General features: G+C 47.2%; 1 protein-coding gene across 2 annotated transcripts in view; it reads left to right on the top strand.

The window, feature by feature from the left end:
• Positions 1–24,640, top strand: part of GRID1 (glutamate ionotropic receptor delta type subunit 1) — a 666,177-nt gene that overhangs the window by 626,830 nt on the left and 14,707 nt on the right. The window contains exons 14-16 of one of the 2 annotated variants that reach the window (XM_060125914.1): positions 12,850–13,016; positions 19,825–20,065; positions 20,324–20,404. In XM_060125914.1, coding sequence (XP_059981897.1) covers positions 12,850–13,016; positions 19,825–20,065; positions 20,324–20,404 — 489 coding nt within the window. Of the gene's footprint in view, positions 1–12,849; positions 13,017–19,824; positions 20,066–20,323; positions 20,405–24,640 lie in introns of those variants that run through there. The other variant, XM_060125913.1, reaches the window with a different exon arrangement.

Genomic DNA, 24,640 nt, shown 5'->3' with positions numbered 1-24,640 from the left:
GAAAAAGCAAAAACTCTAAGCTGAAAAGATGCATGCACCCCAGTGTTCATAGCAGCAGTATTTACACTGGTCAAGACATGGAATCAACCTGAGCCCATCAACAGATGACTGTTTAAGACGATGTGAGATATATATATATATATACAATGGAATATTACTCAGCTATAAAAAAGAATGAAATATTGCCACTTGTAGCAACACGGAGGGACCTAGAGAATATTACACTTAGTGAAATAAGTCAGAGAGAGACAAGTACTGTATGATATCACTTATATGTGGTATGTAAAAAACAATACAAATGAATGTATATACAAAACAGAAAGAGTCACAGACAGAAACAAACATATGGTTGCTAAAGGGGAGAGGGAGTCAGGGAGGGACAAATTAAGAGTATGGGATTAACAGATACAAACTACTATACATAAAATACATAAGCAGGAAGGATTTACTGTATAGCACAGGGAATTATACCCAATAACTTGTAGTAACCTATAATGGAACATAATCTTCAAAAACCAAACAAAAAACCAAGTCACTGTGCTGTACACCCCAAACTAACATGATATTGCAAATCAGCTATACCTCAATTTTAAAAACAACAACAAAAAAACCTATTTGGGTATAAGTGGTTGTTTCCACTGGAATGGGAACCTCTAATAAATAGTCCCTTTACTCTCCAACATAGAGGTATTAAGATTGGCTTTGAACCCTACATTTAAAATTTTTACCGTGTGTGTGTGTAAAACACACACACACCAACAGGTGGACAAAGGCAGAGAAGCAGAGAGAGAGAGAAATGAGAGGTGGATTAACTCAAATCAGGAAGAGTAATTAGAACAGTGAGAGCTCAGAAAAGCATGCCTCCTAAGGGTCAGATAAAGGAAGCAGGAATGGTGAGGAGCCTGGTAAAGAAACTGCTCAGCAGTGAAATTTGGTATTTCTAATATTTTAAGAATCTTCACATTGAAAGGTTTTGGACGTATCCGTGCAGCTCGGATCTCAGACCTCAGTCGGTTATGTCAGGAAGTGATGAGCAGGCATCGCTCCACTTTCTAGTGAGTATTCAGCAGCCCTGGACCATGAGGTGGGCTTCTATCAGGGCCGCGACCCTGCAGGCCCCCTAGTGGCGCATCTTGCAGATTCTTTGACTTTACAGAGCTGTACATCCTGACAGGTAGAGCTCAGAACTTGTTCTGTGAGGGAATGGGAGTCCATCTGGATCAGGACATGACCTCTTTTGTGGCTCCTCAAAGAGTGAAAGGCTATTGTGAGAGCTCTTTCTCTCTCTCTCAAGGCTGACATTTTAGCAAAGGCCATAAAGGGATCCTTAGCTACAAATGGGATTAGAAAATGAGGCTCTTCAACATAAGCCCCACAGGGATGGTCTCTGAACACATTAATATGAATCGTGATCACATGCAACTTTACTGCTTCTTTCTCTTTCCTGCATAGTCCAGGTTGCCAGTTTCCAACAACCCTTTATGGCTAAAGAAACACTGAGAGGATGTGGCTGCAGATGGCAAAGCTACACTGGCCTCAGGGTGTAGTTTCGTGAGTCTCACTTGAACTTTGTCTTAATGGAGTCAAGTGCTCCGTTAAGGCCACATAGTGTAGTGACTAAAGTGTGGGATTTGAGTTAACAAGAATTGAGTTTGAGAAACAGACTCACAGACTTAGAGAATGAACTTATGGTTACCAGGGAGGTGGGAGCAGGGGCAGGGGGAAGGGATAGTTAGGGAGTTTGGGATTGACATGCTATATTTAAAATGGATAACCAAGAAGGACCTACTATATAGCACAGAGAACTCTGCTCAATATTATGTAACAACCTAAATGGGAAAAGAATTTGAAAAAGAAATAGATACATGTACATGTATAACTGAATCACTTTGCTGTACACCTGAAACTAACACAACATTGTTAATCAACTATACTCCAATATAAAATAAAAAGTTAAAAAAAAAGAATTGGGTTTGATTCTTGTACCCATCTTGTGCCAGAGGTGAGATCTTGGGCAAGGCTGATTCACTTTGTTGTACAACAGAAACTAACACAGCATTGTGAAGCAATTATACTCCGATGAAGATGTATTTTAAAAAAAAAAAAAAACTTACTCCTAAACAAAGTTATCTCATCTGAAAAATAGGAATAATAATACCAGGTCTTCTCAGATTTATTGTAAAGAGTAGAGGTGATGTGAATGGATGAGTGCAATGCCTTGTAGAGTGTATTTTAACACAGTAGTTCCCCAGGGGTGGTCTTTGGACCAGTAGCATCAGCATCATCCAGGAACATGTTAGAAATGAAACTTGTGGGCCCTACTTTAGACCTAATGAATCAGAAGCTGGAGGAGGGAAGTTGGGGAGAGGTTAATCATCTGTATTTGAACGTGCCCTCCAGGGGTTTCTCATTCCTTCTCAAGTTTGAGAACATATGCTTGAATGAATAGTGCTTATTGGTATGATTGGTGTTTTAATAGTATCAGTATTTGATTTATTCCTGAATCTTAGGAAGTGACTCTTAGCCAGAGACCAAAGGTAACCATTGATACTATCCATGAAATCAGGCTCTGGAGGAGAGCACGGGATGGAAAAGAGTGGAAGGCAGACTTGGAGGGGCAAACAGGACATAGCCAGCCCAGCGTGCTTTGATTCAAGTCCTCAGGCTTCTCAGATTCTAGTATTCAGCCCTTCAGTTCTGCATTCGTCACTTTATACGTATTTATTCAGCACCAACTGTATGCCAGACATCATGCTAGGGCGGTGAAAAAGACACGCATGGCCAAGGGGCTCACATCCTTCCGTGTGTGCGCAGGCGTGTGTGTGTGTGTGTGTGTGTGTGTGTGTGCACGCGCTTGTGCACGCGTGCTGGGAGTATCTGCGAAGCCCTATCCCTGTGCTTCTTCATGGATTGTTTGACCATGTGGATGCCTGTCCTCTGTGCTTCCTGGGTTCATGTATTCTTAGGTTGTTTCCCTTTCCTACATGGGTATTTCTCATTCCGTATTCTTATCTCTTCCTAATCTATCTTGTATATAAGCAAACCAAATTACCCTTTTTTTAGATCATTCTTAATCTTTCCCATGGAATAACTCAGATTAGATTGTTGTTTATCATGGTCTTTGGACAATTTAAAGTTTTGACAAATCATTGAAAATCAACGTGTCCCTTTGCCCTGCTGAGAAGGTTGTTTGTGGCCCCTAGCTTTGCTGACGGTATACAGTTTCAGACTTTTGAGGAAGGAGCCATTGATTCTTCCAAATTAGGGCTTTTCTTTCTTCCATTGTACCAAACCAGCTTCTTCTCCCTTGGAGATGTGAGAAAGCTTCTCCCACTGAGACAATACTTGGTTCACTAAATAAGATTCTTTCTCCCCAGAGTGCCAGAGCCTCTAAAAGGGAAAGCAGCTATGAAGCCTCCATAAGGTCAGGTGCTGGAGGCAGACATCATTAACAAAGCTTGTCCAGCATCTGTCAGTGTGACAACAGCCAGCTGCTCAGGGAGCTCTGTGTGGCTCTTCGGGGCTACTGATGTTGAACTTTTGATGTGGGAGAAGGAAAGGCCATTTGCAGTCAAGGAGACCTGGGGAGACATTCAAGCTCTGATGGAATAACTGCTTCTGGTGTCTTGGGCAAAGTCCTTTTTGCGTCTCCATTTCCTTGGAAAATGGACACAGTTTGTACTGTGGAAGTTCAGCCTGAACTTTGTAATAGGAGAATGGATGGGAAAGCACCAAGTAGAGTGACATTCAGGAAGAAGATGTAAAGTGTGACTTTCCTTTAATGGTTGTTTTCAATAGCCCTGGTCTCAACCCTATGCTATTCCCTCCTCCATTTGCTGCCCCAACTCAAGATCCTAGAGCCGTAATACTCTTTTCCTTCCTAAACCTACTCTGAAGAGGAGATCAGAAATTCATGGACAGAGAGGTCTCTATCATTGAATCCCGACTTTAGCACACATCAGGGGCACCTGGAGAGATTATTAAGACAGGTTGCTGGGCTCCACTCCCAGGGTCTTCTTTTCACTGGGTCTGGAATAGAGCCTGAGAATTTATATTTCTCCAGTGATGCTGAGGCTGCTGGTCTAGGGAACATTCTTTGAGAACAACTGGTCTATATTATAAACTTGGAGGATGTTAAAGCTGGAGAAGATCTTAAGAACTGTCTGCGCTCATCTTCCATTTTTACTAATCAGTAGTGAGTCAGTAACTGGGCCAAGACTGTGACCCCGTCTAACAGACTTTCTAAATTACCAGGCTGGATGACTGAGGACAATTTCAAGTGTTATTTACCCCAAGGCAACTGCATTTCAATTAGGATCTGAACTTAAAGCTGTAAGGATGATGCCGGTGATGATTATCATGATCATAAGGATAGTATCTTATTGTTTGAGTTCCTTCAATGCATCAGACACTTTCTGTGTTGTCTCTTCCTGTGATAAGCCTAAGCGGTGGGCGGGGCTCGCTACTCCTGTCTTCTAGAAGAGGTTACTCAGGCTCAGAGGGTTCAGGTGGCCGGCTAAGGACACTAGGGGAAGACCTGGTCTCCCCGTCTCCAGGCCCTTGCTCTCACCCACATACCATGCCATACTTTCTATGAAATGAAGTTGAACATTCTGTAAAGGAAATTAAGGAATCAAAGAGAAGGTAATGGCATTGGTGGCCTGAAAACTAATTGCCACTCTATACCACTTGCTCTGCTTCTCACTGTTGACTCTGTTCCTCTGGGACACAGGAGTACCAGGATATAGGGCAGGTAATCATTTGCAGAAATAGTTTTGCAGACCTACTGCCTGGCCGTCAGGAACTGTTCTCTGCTGCTGTAGCCTTGGGGTGTCTCTATCATCTCTGTCCTCTTGCCCAGGTAATGGGCGACCTCCCTGGGACCAACAACCGTGACAAAACTTCAGGGCTCAGCCCTGTGCTCGTGACCATACATACACACACACACACACACACACACACACACACACACACACACACACACACACACACACACACACACACACACACACACACACACGACATCCCCCTACCAGATGTTTTGTACCCTGTGGACGCTTCAGGAAAGCAGCTGTTGCACTAACCGTGGGAGAGCCCAGCTGCCGTCCCCCCTCCCACTGAACCCCCCGGCTTTGCTTGCTTGTGCTGGTCCAGGGGCTGATCCAGGTGAAGGGTCATTCTCTTTCGCTCCTCGCTTGGCAGGTTTCCTTACAGCCTCCTGAGGAGGCCATGTGAACACTTCCGAGGGTCCTGTTGATTGTCTGCCTTACATTTTCACATCATTTTGGAGGTCTCTTTCTACTGTTCTGAGGGACCGAAGAGATATAGGCTCCTTCCTTCCAGCCGAAGTTCTCCTTTTCCTGAACCTCATGTGGTCTCCAGGTGCTTCGTACCTCAGTTCACCTCTCTTCTGCTTCCCTGGGGGATGTGGTGGCACACTCACACTCACACGTGCACACACACACACTTCCACACATGCATACATTCATGCACACACATCCTTATGGGCACACGCGTACACACACACACACACACCCCACACACACAGCATATTGCTGACTTGGTCAAGGTGGAGGAATGGTTGGCAAGAGGGGAGTGGGTGGGAGGAAAGTTGTTTCAATGACAGCTGAGGTATTGATCTTCTGAGTTGAGCTGGGGAATACCAGACAGAGAAGAAGGAACTTGTGTTGGGTCCTCACTGTGTGCCAGGCACAGTGCATTGTGTCCTGTAATTTCATCCTCAAGCCCCAAGTCTATATAGGTTCATTTCAAGCCCCAAGTCTATAGGTTCACCAGAGAGCTGGAATGTGGCAGTGTGTCTGTCTTCATTCAGAATCCTGCTCTTTTCACTACCCTGTGCTCTGTGAAGGAGGCTGAATCACTGAAACTACCCTCTTGGGCAGCTACAGTCACAGAAGAAATGCTTGCTGAGTTGCAGAAAACATGGGGACACAGGAGACTGAAAGAAACCAGCAGGAGTCACCCATGATGGCATCACCCAAAGATAGTATTTGGTACTTGGTTTTGATTCTTCATAAAGTTATTGCATAATAATTTTAAAAAGATATCACAATGTAAATACTCTCTTGTAACAGGTTCTTTTTCACTAAACAATATAATACTGGTTGTCATTTATTTAGTGCTCACCACATGCCAGGCAAAACCCTAAGCATGTTACATTTACTGAGGGATTTAATCGTCATCAGAACTCTCTGAAGTATGGACCATTTTACATCCAGGGGAACTGAGGTTCAGAGATGTTAAGCATCTTGTCGGCACTTACACAGCCAGCAAGCAGTGGAGTTGGGATTCGTATCTGTACGGTTGGAGTCCACAACCCAGGCTGGCTCTTCTTCATCACGGACAGTTGTTTCCCTTAGCAGGGAATGCTCTTTTAAAACACCATAGTAGCGGTAACATAATATTCCATCATCTAATACATCATTTACCTAGGTGATTCTCAATTGTCAAGCATTTAGATGGTTTCCAATTCTTGCTAGTTTAAACAATATTGCCCTGAGAATCTTTGTACAAACATCTTCTCTGAAAGGGAATAATTCCTTAGAATGAATTCCTAAGGGTAGAACTGCTACATACGCACATTTTAAAAGCATTTGATTCTCCCCACCAAATTACCATTCCAGAAATATCGTTCCAGCACACACTCCTGCCAGCAGACTGTAGAATTGTTCTTTTCTCCATAGATAGTCTGGGTCTTACTGTTGCATCTTTTGATTTGGCGTAGCGCATAATAATGTATCACTGTAGCCAGGATTCAGGATGCCTGTGGTGATGTGTGGCGATTTTGTGAACATGAGCGTAGGAGCTAAGATTTGGGATGCTGAGCTCTGCTTTGTTGGGGTGAAGGGTGGATGCAAGGAGAGACAATGAGCGTGTCACTGGATGGTTAATGCCCATGAGGCTGCATCAGGTTTCCAAGGTGTCCCTGATACCCTAACATCCCCATCCACAGACAGCGCAGGCCCCTGTGTCTTCCCTCTCCCCGCATTTCAGCTGTTCCACGAACCACCTCTGTAAAGCTGGAGGATGACAGTCACTGGAGCCAAAGAAACCTGTGCTCTCCCCTCTGCCATGCTTGGACTCGTGAAGGGAGGGCTGGGGAAACTGCTATGGTGCCCTTACCCTCTGAGCACTTCCCAGGGGAATGCTCTTGGTGATAGAACCCGTGGGAATGGCAATGACTGTCTTTCTCCAGGTTGACCTGGCTCCACTACTCACCATCTGGGTTAATTTGGGACAAGTCACTTTATTTTTCTGAGTCTCAGTTTCTTCATCTGTAAAATGGGGTTAATGTTCAGCCCCTCAGAATTATACCATGGATAGAAAAGGAATCATGTATCTGACAACCCAGTATCCAGCAGGTACTTCACACCTACCCTGTACCTGGCAATGCAGACACCTGATTTCCTTTAGCACTTCTTTTCTGATAGTATTTGTGTTTGATGTTTGTAGTACCTGCATTCTTGTTTGGGGGGATAGAGTGGTTGCTTGTCCCTTTCCAAAATCAGTTAGGATGGAGTAGAACAGCATTATGAAGTTCTTGCCTCCAAGGCTGTTGTCTTGAAAAGTTTGTGCTCCAAGTGAGTTCTGGGAAGGGCCATGTTAGTGGTGCAATGAAGGGCAATGCAATCTCATTTTATTACCAGTGTGGAGCAACGGCGATGAGCCATCCAATATCCCAGCTCACTTGTGACTCTGTTTATGGTGCCCAGCCTTCCTCTAGCAAAGTAGGCTAATCATGTTCCCCCAAATGTTAGGGAGGCTGCTCTAAGCACTGGGGTCAGACAGCCCCGTGGTCTCAATCCCTTTCCATTTGTAGCAGTGCACCAGCATGTGGGTGGACTTGGGAGGAAGTGGACTTCAGGGATGGGCTTGGATTCTGTTTGCTAAGATGCTTCCTGGGAGACAAACTAGGAGTGGTCTGTCTACCTGCTGCTGTCCTGGCATCCTGAGATGCCAACTGGACATTTTCTATGACATTTTATGTGATGTCAAAGCTGTTCTTTCCTCCTTTCCCCAAGGTCCTCACATCTCTTCTTTTATGTGTGAACCAAATGCCTTTTCTTTCTTTCTTTTTTTTTTTTAAGGAAAAGGAGAGAGTGAAATGAAGCCACATGTTTAGATGCAGGCCAGGGATGTAAGGGAGACTTTCCCAGGTGTTTAAATAGTGTCAGGGAGCCAGTGCCCTGGGAAACCGGAGAGCTCTGACAGACCTTTGTGCTCTGTTGATGGGCAAAAGCGCCTTTAGGAGCCAAGAGCACACAAGGCAACGGAGATTGAATCTGGTACAGAGATCGGATCTGGTACCTATGTAGTGTGTGATAGCATAGATGTGTAACAAGATGAAAGAAAATATTTTAATCAACTTGTCCTAAGAATCCTCACTAATCCCACTCCATTATGTAATATTCCCGTTCATCTTTTGGCGTATTACATTTCACATATATACAGAACAGTAATAATAGTGTATCCATCCCATTGTTTTCTACTAATTTACATATATAATATGTATATATTTCTATGTGTGTATATATATATAATATGTATATATACATTTCTATGTTTCTGCATAGTCTTTACTATCAGTTGCATAAAACTATATCGTATTAGTGAACTATAATTTATTAAATTATTTCCCTAAATTAAATATTTAAACTGTCCCATGCTTACTTTATAGTCAACATTAGATTCAAAATGCCTGTCATGTCATTAAGATACATAGATACGTTTGGTTTACTTCTTAGGTTAAATTCTTAATTTGCTAGGGCAAAGGATAGGAGCAGTTTTAGACGTTCATGTTATGGATGCCGCGTTACTTTCCGAAATGTTGTGTCGTTCTGTGATGCCTGTGGCCACGAAGGATCACACCCACTTCGTCACAACCTCACTAACACTGGATATGACCAATTAAAAACAAACAAACTGTGGAAGTAGGAAATTATATTCCTAGACTATGTTAACTGTCAAACCTCCACTGTCTTAGATGAGCTAAAAATGCCTTCATAGCTCCTGGAAGTATCTGGTGTCCCAGGACTCCAGAGCCAGCTCTGAAGGGCTCCCTGGGTCACTGTGCCCACCTTCTGCATACAGCCTTCTGCATAGAGCCAAAGGCTTGGGGAAGGCTTGGCTAATGTACCAGCCTTGTCTCCAGCCTAACATTCCAACAGCTGCATTCCAAGGCATTGATGCATAATAAGTCAATGACTAGAAGTTAGGAATACATTTAATATTATAAATGGGCCAGCCAGATCAAGGTAATATAACTCATTAAAGAGGTGAAGTCCAGTATTTGTTCTTGTTTTGTTTTAACGCAGAACACAAATCTATGGTACTGCTTTCATCTTTTAGACTTTATGAAATAAACGTCAATAATCTATTTGTAAACAGCTCACTGCCTATTGCTTCTGATCTCACATAACATCCTCCTTAACTCCCCTCAGCCCCCTGCGAAGTAGGGAAAGGACAGGACTGGGAGACATAAGAAAGGATGAGTTGGTATGAACACTGGCAAAGTAGCCACTCTAGAGCTCTGTTGTGCCGTTTAGCCAAAGCATTCCCAGTTTCCTGCAGGAAGGTGTCTGGTTCACCCTTCCTTCTCTGTGAGGAGCAGCCAGTGGCACACAGTTGAGAAGAGGCTAGATTCCTGCCAACAGTCTGTCTTCCCAAGAGACTGGAAAACAATCCTCAGCAAAAAGAAGTAGTTAATATAAATAGGAAATGACAGATGTCCCAAAGTGTGCGAGATCTCTGGCATAGAGTTGAGGGGGTGGAGGGTAGAGGGAGAGGCGTAGAAATGCCTTCTCAATGGAAGTAGAGACGAGGCAAGAGGCTGAGCTACAGAGGAAGGAGCTGAACCAAGAGCAGAATGGGAGAGATGCTCAGACTCAAGAAAGGCAGAGGATGAGCCTATGACAGGAGGGGAGAGAAAGAGAGGAAATTCTTGGATCTCTTGGAGGCAGATTTTTGATGTATCTGGCATCCCCCACATATGGAGAAGCCAGAACTTTTGGATAAGCAGCACAGAATAAGAAGGTGGACACATAATTATTAGGGGCTGCATGGAAAATTGGTTCTGATCCCATAAGGAAGAGTTACAACTGTGGGGAGGTTATGGGGCGTTCATTCTGCCTGTATCAAGAAGAGGATCTATATAGAGGGGGTATAGCCATGGTGGATGGCATGTTTGGGCTTCTGATACTGGCATCCGAAGTGTTCCTGAGAATATGGTCCTACCTAAGAAGCTTTCTGTCTCATACAGGGGCTGCGACATACCAGGAAGATTGGGGAGACACCTGTAAGGTCCAGGAAGTTGTGCTGGAAACTGATGAACTTGGGAAGCCCAGGGAAGGTTTTGGTGGTGCATTTTACTCAGCATGAGGCTAAGAGAAGAGGACCCAGGAAGCCGTGGGATGCTGAGGAAGTGAGGAAGGGTTGTTGGGGATGGGAAGTATTTTATAAGGCTAGAGCTCCATTGCAGTTGCAGTTTCTGAGTTAGCCCACATGTAAGAGGTGGCACATCAGCCAGCCTCTCCAGGTCTTCCCTGTTCTGGCATCGTCAGGTAGATTAGGGACCAGCCACATGCTTCTTGAAGCAGACATAGAACTATGGTAGTAAATGTAGTCCCTGTTTACAAATAGGGAGACTGAGTGTCTGGGGTCATTCAGCAGCTCAAGAAGGAGAACTTCTATTTTCTCCTCTTTTCCTGACTGCCTTCCTGGTTAGCAGGGATTTGCACCTGAGACATCGCCAGCATGCCTTCCATATGTTTTCTGCCTTCTCAGCTTAGGCAGCGGGACTATAAATGCAGCTTCCTTCATGGATCTGTGCTCACCTGTCACTTAGCCCAAGCTGGAGCCGCAGATGCCTGTGGCTTGACGGATCCAAGTGCCCCGTTAAGTGGCCATGCCAGGCTTTTGTCAGAGCCGGTTTCCACTCGAGGCGGGCCAGCTTATTTCTTTCTCCTTCTTGGAACATCACTTGAAACGTAGGAACGAACTTGATCTTAATTCTTTCTTCAACATGACATGCCCTTTTGAAATTGTGCAAATAACAATGTCTGATTGTCATGTTGAATTACAGGCACGGGTATGAAATGCTCCAGAGTCGGACAGAAGCCAAATATTAGGTCATAAGTCAACATTTTGCTGAGAAACTCGGTTACTAAGAGGTGGAAAATTTATATCTTTTCATGAGAAAACGTGTTTGCCAGCAGGAGAAAATTTCAAAACTGTTATCCTCCCATGTGGAGGGAGAGAGATGAGTGTAATTTTGCAACCTGGGTCAAAGCCCTTTAGGGACTCCTGAAATTGACTTGGGCAAGGAAAGAGGCTCTGAGGTAATATTTGGATTGTTCCCCGAGGTGAATATCAATGGGTGGTATGGTCTATGTCATTTCTTACAAGATCGTCAGGTAAAATTGTGTGAATGGCTAGGAGCAGTCTATTCCTGGCAGGGGGAGGCCATGCTCCACCCACAAAGCCTTCGGATGGAAAACTCCTGATGAGAAAATAAGCCAGCTTGGCCCATGGGCACCTGGGGTCCCAAAAGAAGCAATATCGTGATGAGCTTCACCTAAGCAGCTATGGCATTCTCCGGAGATTCTCAGTGGACACAGAGACAACTGAATAAAGGCAGGAGAAGGGAATAACACCCCTGCTGACAGTGCCACAAAGCTTGTAGCTTGCCAGCTTGGCCTGTTGTTACCTGTGATGTTTCAGCCCTGCCACTGCCCCAGGCTGGGGTCCTCCAGCATCTAGTGTGAGCTGTGGTAGGAGAGAAGAAAGCATGAGGTGTCTGTATGTTCACTAGAGAATTAAAACCAGGCTCTTGGCTGCATTAAGAACATCATGCTCTATTTTAAGCTGGCCAAGTGACAATGTCTAGTTTGCATCTTCTTCCAAAAATACAAGCAGCTCACATTACTTGTGAGTGCCTAAACTCCAGGCCAAGGCAGGATTATGGCTCAGGATAGAACTGAATGTCTGCTATGGTTGGGTGTGATGGAGTGGGACTTCAGCTGTGGCCACAGACAAATTCGGATGGAACAATTTGCCACCATTGCATGGATATAGAAACACTGACACCAGAAGCCTCCTCCATGTAGATGCATGTGCGTGTGTTTATGCACATGTATGCATATGTATCTGTGTGCATATAAATGTGTGTGTGCTTATGTATGTGCATGTGTGTTTGTGTGTGCACACTCTTGTGTGGGCAGTGAAAGGGAGGTGGCAGAATCCTGGCTTGGCACCATAACAGTCAGGACCCTGTCCTTAATGGCTTCTTCCCCAGGCGTAGCAAGTTCATGACTTAGATATTAAGTCGCAGCCACTCGGGGGCACTGATCCTAGGGCCGTCTCCCATGTTCGCCTTAAGCAGGGCTCAGTCAAGTTCTAAGTAGAAATATTAAATAGATACTATCATGCATCCCCCTAAATCTCCAGTCAGAAAATCTCAATTCCCTGAGGTCAGACTTTCTGCACTCTCCAAGGTGAGCTCACTACTCTGAGAAACAGGTCCATGGCACTGTGACCAGGAAGCCAGCTCAGAGGCCACGTACAGCTCACCTTGCCCACCTCTCTGTGAGATGCGCAGCACTGGGGCCTCCTGGATGCATCATCACATCCTTCTGTGTCTAACCACAGTGAGTGGCATCAACCAGGGGTGGAACCTGCAGACCAGAAAATAGGAGAGTGTGCTGTGCCGGCTCGTTGGGCAGGAGGACCATTTAGAAGGTCCCTCAAATCCCACCACTGAGAGGCCTCACTGCTCGAAAATAATACGGGAGGCCAGGTCTGCCTGACTTCATGGTGATTTTGGTGTTTCAGGCAAAGAAGGGGAACTACGCCTTTCTGTGGGATGTGGCCGTGGTGGAGTACGCAGCCCTGACAGATGACGACTGCTCCGTGACTGTCACTGGCAACAGCGTTAGCAGCAAGGGCTATGGGATCGCCCTGCAGCACGGCAGCCCCTACAGGGACCTCTTCTCTCAGAGGTAGGCTCGGTCAGTGAGAACACGCTGGCAGCCCCCATGCTCCAGTTGGGGTTTAACCAGCCTTCGGGAGTTGAGAGCCAACACAAACTTGTTTATTCATCACGTTTTCCTCAGTGCCGACTATGTACCAGTACATGCTGCTCTCCACCCCTGTCCCCAACTAGTCCTGTGCCAGGTCCTGGGATAAAAAAGAGGAAGTATGTGTAACCTTCCCATGAAGCTGCATAGTCTCAGTGGGAGCTGTGATGTGAGTAGGCGATGTCAGCACAGGGCAGTCAGTGAGACAGAGAGGCTATTCTGGGGGTGGAGGAGTTCAAAGAAGGGCATCTGACCAGACCCAGAAGACCAGGGAGGACTTCCCAGAGGAGGTGGCACCTGAGGCCTGAAGGTAGAGTAGGAGTTAGCCAGATGGGCCTAGTAATTTAAAATTAAATGAAAGATTAACTGGATCTGGGAAGGGCCCAATAATAACTTCTTAAGATAAATGCAGGGTGGAAAGAGTCAGTGTGGAGACATGAAAAACTGGGGCCAGAGAAGCAGATTGACTCCATATTCACCTGCACAGGGGCTGAGGGAGCAGATGCTGTCCGCTGGGACAGGACAGGGACCAGGCTGTCACTGCCCACCTCCCCATCTTTTCCGGATCAGCTCCTGTTAATTGATACTAGCAATGGGGCGTGTTGGGGGAGAGTGGGGGAAAACACTGTGCAGACAGGAGTGTTCTGGCCTAAGCAAAGACACGTGGACCCTGTCCGCCAGAAATGAATATGTGTGTCTAGTTTGCATTGGCCTCTTTAGCTTCCCAGGTGATTTTCTGGTGCACGTCCATCCTTTGAACTTGATCTTCTCTGGACTCCTGGGCATGACTGAGTTTCCAAGTGCTCAGTCTGGACACCTGGTCGGCCTCCTTGACGAAGATAATCTCTCATCATCCCACCCCCATTTCTCGCTTCCCCACGGGAACTTACCTTAGCCCTTGACCAGGTTACCTGGCCTCACAGAGAGGATGGAGGTGAACAGCATGGGTGAGCTCAGTGGCCTTTTCCCAGCAGCCAGCCTGCTAACAGGGGCTCGTGTCCCCAGTGATGTCTAAGCCCACCACTCACACATGTCTGTGGGGTGACATCCTGGTGGGTGAAGGAGCAGAACTAGAGCTCTGCCTTGGTCCACCAGAGTCCAAACTGTGGCAGAAGCGGCCAGGTGAAAAGGCCGGCATGGCGCTGAGGCTTAGGGGCAGCGCCCTGTTACCTGATGAACACATGTTTTCCAGCACTGAGGAGCATCCACTTGGAGGGGTGAGAATTGTTGAAGATCATTCGTTTCACATCCTGAAGCTCAGAGAGGGTAATGTGCGCTGAGGGCAGCTCAGCCAGCAACTGGCAGATTTGGGAGGAGAAGGCAGGTCCCCTGAGCCCCAGTGCTGTGCCCATGTTGCTATCGGATCTCTGAGCCCTCCCACCTCCCTCCTCCCACCTCCCAGATGTTGATTGGGCTCTTCTGATCACGAGCACCTGAGCCTAAACCCCATCAGGGAGAGGCCTAGGAGGAGGGCCTGCAGCCCATTCATTCAGTGGCTTGTTTGCAAAACTGGGAAAAGGGGTAGAAGTAATTAAGTTCAATGAGGCTTTGGGGTTTTCTGTAGAATTTAATCAAGTATACATGCCATGCCTCCCTTTGCTCCCTGGAGCAGAGATGGATGACACAAGAGAAGGAGGAGTAGTGATTTATCAATTGCTGGGATTAAAGGCATGAAGAAGGGATGGCTTCTCTCCAGGGTATATAAGACAGTGGTGTTCTTGAGGTTTACCCTACTTGGTTTTCTGAGACAGGATGCTCAGGGCATTCCCCAGGCCATCAGCCTGTGAGCACCTCTCTCACAGGTTGGTAACAGATGGTAAGGGAGCTTGTGGGACCAACGCAGCAGCAGCAGCACCACCAAGACAGCTAATGTGCCCCAACACAGTGCTCACAGAAGCACAGGGTCCCCAGTGTGGAAAGCTTAGGGTCCCCGTGCACTCCAACTGCTCCGAGATCCCCTGAAAGTCTGCTGAAGTGAACACTGACGGACTGGAGAGAGGAGAGAGCCTGGTTCTTGGCTGGATCTTTCAACAAACATGATTGAAAGTGGCTAGTCCAGTTTCTGTGTCATTCTGGCAGGAAGTGATTAATTACCCTTTGCTTTCATCAGAAGGCCACATGCTCTAGGACTGTAAGTGAATGTCCTTGGTAGGCTGTGCTGGCCTCCTGAAGTATTGTCATTGGTGTCTATGTTTTAGCCTTTCCTGGGCTGGAAGCGTCCCCACCTCCCCTGCCTGGACACGTGGGTACCTACTTGGGGGGAACACTCAAGGCTTCAGGTTTCCAACTTTCTGCCGCCAACGGTTCTTTAAGAGGCTCCATTATATGATGCATGCAGAACTGTGGGCTGCCCCTAACTGGGTCATGCCTGAGAGGAGGAAGGGGGCAGGTCCAGGAAGCAATGCCCCATGCCATTGACAGAAAAAGAATCCTATGTAAATAGCAGATTCCAGTCTTATCTGGAACTGCTGTAGCCTTCCTTCCCTGAGTCCCAGGGACTCAAGTTATTTCCTTGAATACAGATATGTTCCCTTGTTTTGGCAGAGGACTGGGTCTTCAGGCTACAACTTACGTGTGTGTGTGGGACTGCGGTTGAGTGCCAAAGCCCTTTTATGGACCATGGCATGCAGAGTAGGCATTCAGCAAATGTTTAGCAACTTAATAGCCATTTATAGAGCACCTACTATGTGGCAGCCTCCACGACTATTGACTAAAGGAAAGCACCTGCAATTATATCTGTCTGGAAAATAGAACAACTGGCTTCAGGAAGTGGCTGTTATCATTCTGGCTTACTCATAAGCAGGAGTAGAGATTATTATGGTGTGCATTAGTTTAGCCTCGTTCCAGGAGTCATTTTGTGCCCGTGACTTGTTTTATCTTCCCTCTGTTGCTTACATATTTAAATTTTCTTTTGGATTGGCTTGTTTGTTTTTATTTTATTCTGTGTTTTCCTGTAAATTGCCTTACAGTCTTCCTGGAATAATATTGGGCATAAACATGCATACAATTACAAGGAGCAGGAAGAAGGGAAGCGTCAGCAAAATGAAGCCTCCTGCAGTTAATGAGCGCAAGAGTGGGAATCCGGCCCTCTGGCCCCGCTCCTGTTGGAGTCTCACCATCCCCTAGGCTGGAGGTGACTCTCAGAGAGGAGGCTGACTGCACTTAGCAGCTTGGTGTTCTGGAGAGAGCATGGCCTCCCGGGTCAGCGTGACCCAGCCCTGAAGAGCAGCTACGCCACTTGCTAATTGCAACTGGTGGCAAGCCATCTAGATTCTGAGCCTCAGGTCTTCCATCTGTAAACATAAGAACTACTTTGCAGGCTACTGTGAGGATTAAAACAATGTAAAATGGTCAGTCCTTACTGTGTCCTCAATAAAAGGCAGCTTGTGTCAACATTGGATGGCTAGGGCTGCTGGTCAGTGTGGCGCCAGAGGGTGGTGCTATACTGACCAGCTTTATGGAGCTCTTCTTGCTTGCTAGCTCTTGAGCTGAGGGGTCCCACGTGTTCCCGCTTTTCATCTGCTTGTGATAATTCTGTAAGGTAGGTGCTTTTGTTTCCGACCTGGGTCCTTGGACTCTTGAATCAACAGAAGTTGATAAGAGGCCAGACAAGGAATTCAGGCAAGGCTTTACTGGGACTCAGTGCTGTAGCAGGAGGGAGCAAAAACAAGACAACGGTCCCTTGCTCACTCCCCAAGGGTGGGGAGGGGGGCAAGCTTGTACCTTAAATGGGGTAAGGGTGGGGGCGGATGGCGGGGTCTGGCTGGAGGGCTGGCTTAGGTGGTCTGCCCACCCCCGTGGGGGTGCTGTGTGCAGGGATCGTGTGCAGTACCCTGCTTTTGCTCCCTGAAACTTAGAAGCAGCAGTTGGTTTGTGGCCCTTTTGCATCTTACTTTTCATAATGGCCCCGACTGCACATGCATGCAGTTATCTTCAGTCCGTCACAGTTTCTTTGTGTTCTGTTGCTGCAGCAGACATTTGTCCAGGTACAAGTGCAAGCACTCCAGTAAAGGGTCCCAGCTCCCAGCCTTTCTCACTTTTGTTATGATCTCCGATTTTAGTGATACAAAAGCTAGAGTTGAGAGGTTTCCTAACATGGCTAGTGTGATGGCAGAGTCTGGGTTTGACTGGTGTCCATCAGAGCAGAATCTGTGGCAATAAATTAAAAACTCTGCTGCTTCTCCATGGTGAGCCAGTAGCCCAACCACGAGTCCTCTTGAAGGCCCTGAGGTCCTGCATACCTAGCCCTGGGCTTCCCGTAACTGCCAGGAGGCCCAGCCTACTCGGAACTGCCAGTAGACACGTACGTAACGGCCACTCAGCATGAGCCAGTGGACGTACAGACATGCAGCTTCCCTAACACGTCCAGAGCCACTTGGATGTAGTGGGACCCTGCAGCTGCCCAATTAATCATGGCATGTGCCACAGAAGAGACCTGTGGCATCCCAAGTGCGACCCCAAATGCCTGTGTAAATCATGCCTTTATCCCAATGACCAAGCTGAATTCTAAGTCTCTTGTGCTGACTTGTGCCCTGGCCACTTAGCCGACATTATCTCACCACAGCCACTTTAGTTCAGGTTAGTTTTCATGATTCAGTTCATACATTCGTACATTATCGATGCAACAAATATCCCTTGATGGCTCAAGTTGTGCCGGCCACTGTGCTTGCCCAGGGGAAGCCACGGAGGTCCAAAGGATCTACTCATCCCCGGTAATCATGGGTCAATCCTGCAATGATGAGGAAGCCAAGCTTAGTAGGGGCGAGTCACTTGTCCGAGGACACCCAGCTGGGATTGGTGCAGATTCTTTGCACAGAGCCAGGCTGTACCCAGCCGGCGAGATGCCACACTACGCTGGCCCCTAGGTGCTGACAGGGCAGGGAACCCCCTCTGGGCTGTCTCCCTCCCTCTCCACAGTCACAGCCCATGATTGCTAACAGAGCTCAGCTTCAGCCTGTGGTCACAGCTGGCCTGCAATTCAGGTCCAGGGCAGAGTCTGCTCAAGTGGCCAGTTGGCCATGAGCTTCTCCTGACCATCAAGAACCACTGCTCTTGAACTGTGCATACCCAGAGGGCTCAGAGAGGCCACCGAGGGTGTTGTCACCTGAACAGATGACCATGGACCAGGCCAAAAGTGTCCGGCCTCCACAAATAAAAAAGCTTCGGTGTGAGGAGCCCGGGGGCTGCCAGCTACCACGGGCTCCCTGTCCAGACCCCTGGATTATAGAAAGAGTCCATGAAATACTACAACAAAGGAGAACTGCCATCCAGACACCGACCTGGGGAATATGGGGGCAGGGGGCGTTGCCCCACCTCTGTGAGCAGGATAAACGCCAGGCTCCCCTCATACCTTCCCAGAGCCCACATTCTTGGCTCTGCCTGTTTCATTCACTTCAACTCACATCCTCCTCCTCACCCACCGTCTACAGCCTCACTTGCCACGTTTTAGCTTCTCATACACTCACCCTAGACAAGACTTCCAACCATGGTTCTAGTCTCAGGAAGGCTCTTCCTCTTCCCTGCGGAATGCCGTCCTTGCCAACCAAGATATGTCACCTCTCTATGCCTCAATATCCTTCTCTATAAAAATGGGAAGTAGCCTTTCCAAAGAGTTGACATGAGAGTTAAACACTGTCAAGCACTTAGGCGATTTCCTGGCACACAGGTATGCTAAACCCCTGTGAGCTATTTTATGCTTACCTTTCACCTCCTTGATGAGGTCTCCCCTCACCCTCCAGTCCAGGCCACCCTCCCAATGGGTGCCTTTCTTAGCGCTTCTACTTTCATTTCGTTGTATTGATCACAGCTTCTGACTCCACGTTGATTGCTCTAATTGTTTCAGTGTCCGGGTAAGTATCTCTAGACCAGCACTTCCCCAATCTTTTTGGCATCAGGGACCAGTTTCATGGAAGACAAGTTTTCCATGGACCAGGGTCGGCGGGGATGGTTTCGGGATGATTCAAGCGCATTACTTATTGTGCACTTTATTTCTATTATTATTACATTGTAATATACAGTGAAATAATTACATGACTCACCATAATGCTGACAGGAGGCGGAGCTCAGGCGGTAATGCGAGCGATGGGGAGCGGCTGTAATTACAGATGAAGCTTCACTCACTCACCCGCCACTAACCTCCAGCTGTGGGGCTGGGTTTCTAACAGGCCACAGACCACTACTGGTCCATGGCCCAGGGGTTGGGGACCCCTGCTCTGGACGATACTTGCAGCAGTGTTGAACATCATACTTGGCACAATGCAGATGCTCCTCAAATCAATGAATGAATGAATGATTTGATGAATCCTAGTGGGAGAGACTTAGGATATAGTTATTGACGTTTGAAAGAAAGCCTTTCTGTGGGTCCACAGTCTGAGTGATTGCATCATGCATTTCTGTATTTCCTGATTTTATCCTCAGAGCTTGCCCCAGGATCCCATGTCAAGGGTCCTTATGTACTTTGCTGTTGGACTTCATCCATGGGCAGTGGGACAGGGTGGGAGAGGACATCAAGGCTTTGAGGAGGAAAGTGACAAAATCTGAGGAGTGTTTTGAGAAGGGTGCTTTGCCTGCAGAGTGGAGAATGGATTGGGAGGGAAAAGCTGAGGCAGAGAGCCACTATGATGGTTCAGCACTGTCTGTGGAGGGGCCGACATGGCGGGGAGGGGGCCAGGGCCCCCATGGCTGTGTCAGTGAGGCCAGGGCTGTGGCTCATGTGGATTGTATCTTGCAGGATCCTGGAGCTTCAGGACACTGGGGACCTGGATGTGCTCAAGCAGAAGTGGTGGCCACACACGGGCCGCTGCGACCTTACCAGCCATGCCAGCGCCCAGGCGGATGGCAAGTCCCTCAAGCTGCACAGCTTCGCCGGGGTCTTCTGCATCTTGGCCATTGGCCTCCTCCTCGCCTGCCTGGTGGCCGCCCTGGAGTTATGGTGGAACAGCAACCGGTGCCACCAGGAGACCCCCAAAGAGGTCCGTGCCCTGGGCCCTACTTCTCCTTTTTGCAGCCTAGAGGCAGGAGAGTCCCACTGGGCCACTCGGCGGGCGGTTTTCTTCCAGTTAGTATTTACCCAAGCCACTTGTCTGGAGACAGCAATGTTTTATAGGGGGGATGGTATCATTGTTTTATTTTGCCTTGAAAGCCAGATAACAAATGTAAGGAATGTTTTCACGCTTGAGCAAGTGCCAAGGCGCCAGCAATGGCCACTAAAGTCGTGTATTTATCTATAGAGCGGGTACAGCATGAACAGCGCCTTCCCTACCCTGCCCCGCCCATGTGCCTCCACCCTGACCTGGAGAGACCAGCTGTAGGGTAAGAGAGGAAACCGCATTCCTTCCTGGTTCTCTTTGGTTCATCAAGGGTCATGGGCCCTGCTTTCCCAGCCTGGGAGGGAGGACCGGCCCCCGCCCCTCATCATCCATTCTCCCTCTCTTCCTCCTCCTTGCAGGGCCCAGCCTTGCCCACATCCCTCCAGGCACACCCAGCACAGGGACCACTCGGGCTCTGTTCTGACTCTAGGTTCTGGGCACATGTCCTTCCCCGTGGGTACCAACTACAAGCTGATTCTGCCCTCCACACTTCCTGCTCTTTGGGTTTTGCTCATCTTCAAGATCGATTTTTTTTTTCTTGTCTGTAGAGTCTTCATGAAGTTCTCCTGGAGCCAGTGCCTCTAGGGAAGGGTGGCGAGGAGCGTCATTTGGTAATGATGCTCTCCTGGTCGAAACCTGCACACAGGCACTGTAGCACAAGCCCAGCCACTCCACTGTAGGGCTGTCACTACCTGATACATATACCTCAGCTAATTCTTGAGTCATAGCTCCACTTAAAGATTATGTTGATAGGGCTTCCCTGGTGGTGCAGTGGTTGGGAGTCCGCCTGCCGATGCAGGGGACGCGGGTTTGTGCCCTGGTCCGGGAAGATTCCACATGCCGCGGAGCGGCTGGGCCCATGGGCCATGGCCGCTGGGCCTGTGCGTCCGGAGCCTGTGCTTCGCAACGGGAGAGGCCACAACGGTGAGAGGCCTGTGTACTGCAAAAAAAAAAAAAAGATGTTGATACAAACAGGGGTAAATTTCAAACAAGAAGCACTAAAGTAACCAGAACCAGCATTCAAAGAGGCAGCATCACCATGGCCAACATCTCTGCAGCCTAGAAAGGCTGGCTGACCACAGCCCCATACATCAGTCTGTAACAGAGCCCCTGACATGACTGGGAGTGAGGACAGACCCTCCATTCATACCAGGCAGTGAGCTCTCTGTCATCACGCTTAGATTTTGATGGAAAGAGCTTGCTGTTTGACTCAGCATGTCTGAAATGTTCTGAGGACCTCCATCTTCCTCTCATGCTATCTGCATACCTTCATGTAAGGCCATGCAAGGGCGGAGTCTCCCACAGACTCAGGGGTCTCCTGTCACCCCTGGGCCATATGAGAGGAGGAAGGAAGAGATTTGAGGAAAACCCACTGACAGGAACAGTTAATGGTCCTGTCCCAAGCTTCTTTTTTATTTTTTTCTAACATCTTTATTGGAGTATAATTGCTTTACAATGGTGTGTTAGTTTCTGCTTCATAACAAAGTGAATCAGTTGTACGTATACATATGTCCCCATATCTCTTCCCCCTTGCATCTCCCTCCCTCCCACCCTCCCTATCCCACCCCTCCAGGCAGTCATAAAGCACCGAGCTGATCTCCCTGTGATATGCGGCTGCTTCCCACTAGCTATCTATTTTACATTTGGTAGTGTATATATGTCCATGCCACTCTCTCACTTTGTCACAGCTTACCCTTCCCCCTCCCCGTATCCTCAAGTCCATTCTCTAGTTGGTCTGCGTCTTTATTCACGTCTTGCTCCTAGGTTCTTCTGACCATTTACTTTTCTTTTCTTTTCTTTTTTTTTAGATTCCACATATGTGTGTCAATATACGATATTTGTTTTTCTCTGACTTACTTCACTCTGTATGACAGTCTCTAGGTCCATCCACCTCACTACAAATAACTCAGTTTCGTTCCTTTTTATGGTTGAGTAATATTCCATTGTATATGTGTGCCACATCTTCTTTATCCATTCATCTGTCGATGGACACTTAGGTTGCTTCCATGTCCTGGCTATTGTAAGTAGAGCTGCAATGAACATTTTGGTACATGACTCTTCTTGAATTATGGTTTTCTCAGGGTGTATGCCCAGTAGTGGGATTGCTGGGTTGTATCGTAGTTCTATTTGTAGTTTTTTAAGGAACCTCCATACTGTCTCCACAGTGGCTGTATCAATTTACATTCCCACCAACAGTGCAAGAGGGCTCCCTTTTCTCCACACCCTCTCCAGCATTTATTGTTTCTAGATTTTTTGATGATGGCCATTCTGACTGGTGTGAGATGATATCTCATTGTAGTTTTGATTTGCATTTCTCTAGTGATTAATGATGTTGAGCATTCTTTCATGTGTTTGTTGGCAGTCTGTATATCTTCTTTGGAGAAATGTCTATTTAGGTCTTCTGCCCATTTTTGGCTTGGGTTGTTTGTTTTTTTGATATTGAGCTGCATGAGTTGCTTGTAAATTTTGGAGATTAATCCTTTGTCAGTTGCTTCATTTGCAAATATTTTCTCCCATTCTGAGGGTTGTCTTTTGGTCTTGTTTATGGTTTCCTTTGCTGTGCAAAAGCTTTGAAGTTTCATTAGGTCCCATTTGTTTATTTTTGTTTTTATTTCCATTCCTCTAGGAGGTGGGTCTTGCTGTGATTTATGTCATAGAGTGTTCTGCCTGTTTTCCTCTAAGAGTTTGATGATGTCTGGCTTTACATTTAGGTCTTTAATCCATTTTGAGTTTATTTTTGTGTATGGTGTTAGGGAGTGTTCTAATTTCATTCTTTTACATGTAGCTGTCCAGTTTTCCCAGCACCACTTATTGAAGAGGGTGTCTTTTCTACACTGTATATTCTTGTCTCCTTTATCAAAGATAAGGTGACCATAGGTGCATGGGTTTATCTCTGGGCTTTCTATCCTGTTCCATTGATCTATATTTCTGTTTTTGTGCCAGTACCATACTGTCTTCATTACTGTAGCTTTGTAATATAGTCTGAAGTCAGGGAGCCTGATTCCTCCAGCTCCGTTTTTCTTTCTCATGATTGCCAAGCTTCTTTTGCTACTGGAAAATCTTCAATGACGTTTACAGCAAATGTCCCTCTATACAAATGTCCCTTTGATTAGGGGAGGAGGACAGCTTTTCCAGCTGGGTGAGCATTGCACTGTCATGGAGGCATCATTCTGGGCTGCTGTGAGCAGTGTGGAGACCAGACAACACAGGCTCAGACCCAGAATGTCCCTTGTGAGTCCATCCTTGTTGCTTCTAGTCACTGTCTCTTCACATCCCCTGGTTCAGTATCTAGCGCCAGATCCAGCCTGGACAGCCCAGAATGAATTGTCAAAGGGGCTGTGTGTGTGAGAGAGAGAGGTGGTGGGGGGGATCACTGGAGAGGCATAGAAGACAGAGGCAAAAAGAGAGAAATACCAGGAGACCAAGGGATGACCTCCCTGAGAGGAACAGCTCCGTTCTTGCCTGGAAAGCCTCCTAGCTTCCTTTCTGGCTTCTACATAAGCCCAGGATCTCAGGCACAAGAGAATGAAATACAGTATTCCTGCTTAGAAAATGTGGAACTTTCTGCCCGGGGATGCCAGCATGCTTCTGGATAGGAATGAGAGTTGATGTAGAGGCAGGTTGAATAAAACACAGTAGCTGCCTTTCCTCCAGCCATTTTGGGTGTTACATGGTAAAAGGAAGAACTGTTCCATCTTTCTCCTGTTTTTATAGATTTCTGCTTTTCAAATGAAATTTCTCCCTTCCTTTCCTCATTTCTTTAGTAAGTATCCCTGTAAGGACATAGTTCCTGGCTTTAGGCGGCTTAGCTCTACATGGGCAGACATGGCAGAGAGGGCAGACATGGCAGAGAGGTCAGCCAAGCGGTCTCCGTCATCCGTTGGTCAGGGCCACCCTGGAATGAGCCACAGTTTCCATCAAGGGCTCAGGGGCACCCAGCCCAGCCAGGGCATGGTTGGGTCACAGAGGGTAGGGATACTGGTTAGTGAAGAGTTCCTGGGGCTTGGGCTTGTTGGAACTGAGTGTTGAAGGATTGGTACTAATCCTCGAGCTGGAGGAGATTGGAGCTTGTTTTGGGGCAGGGTGACCAGCACAGGGCAGACAAAGTCATCACACCTCCTGGAGCTCTGGGGCATCAGCAAGGAGATGGGAGTAGAGGAAGCTGCAGTGCAAAGCAGGGACTTGCTCTGAAGGACTTAGATGCCAGACCAAGGGGTTTATACCTCATCACATAGGGAATAGGAGCCAGGAAAGGGGTTGAAACAACAGATTTTAGAAGCATATATTGAAAACCTTTGACAAATAATGATGGTATTTAATCCAGAACCGCTTTGTATCACTGGTTGCCTGTATTTTATGGAGCAGCATTTGCAATTAGGTGAGAGTGTCTGCTTGAGCTGAGAATGCTTCATTTTGGGGCATTGGCCGTATTTCTTAAGAGCCAGAAACCTGTCTTTG

Source organism: Lagenorhynchus albirostris, chromosome 16 (genome assembly GCF_949774975.1).
Source record: "Lagenorhynchus albirostris chromosome 16, mLagAlb1.1, whole genome shotgun sequence".
Lineage (NCBI taxonomy): Eukaryota > Metazoa > Chordata > Mammalia > Artiodactyla > Delphinidae > Lagenorhynchus > Lagenorhynchus albirostris.
This window is presented reverse-complemented; position numbering and strand designations above follow the sequence as displayed.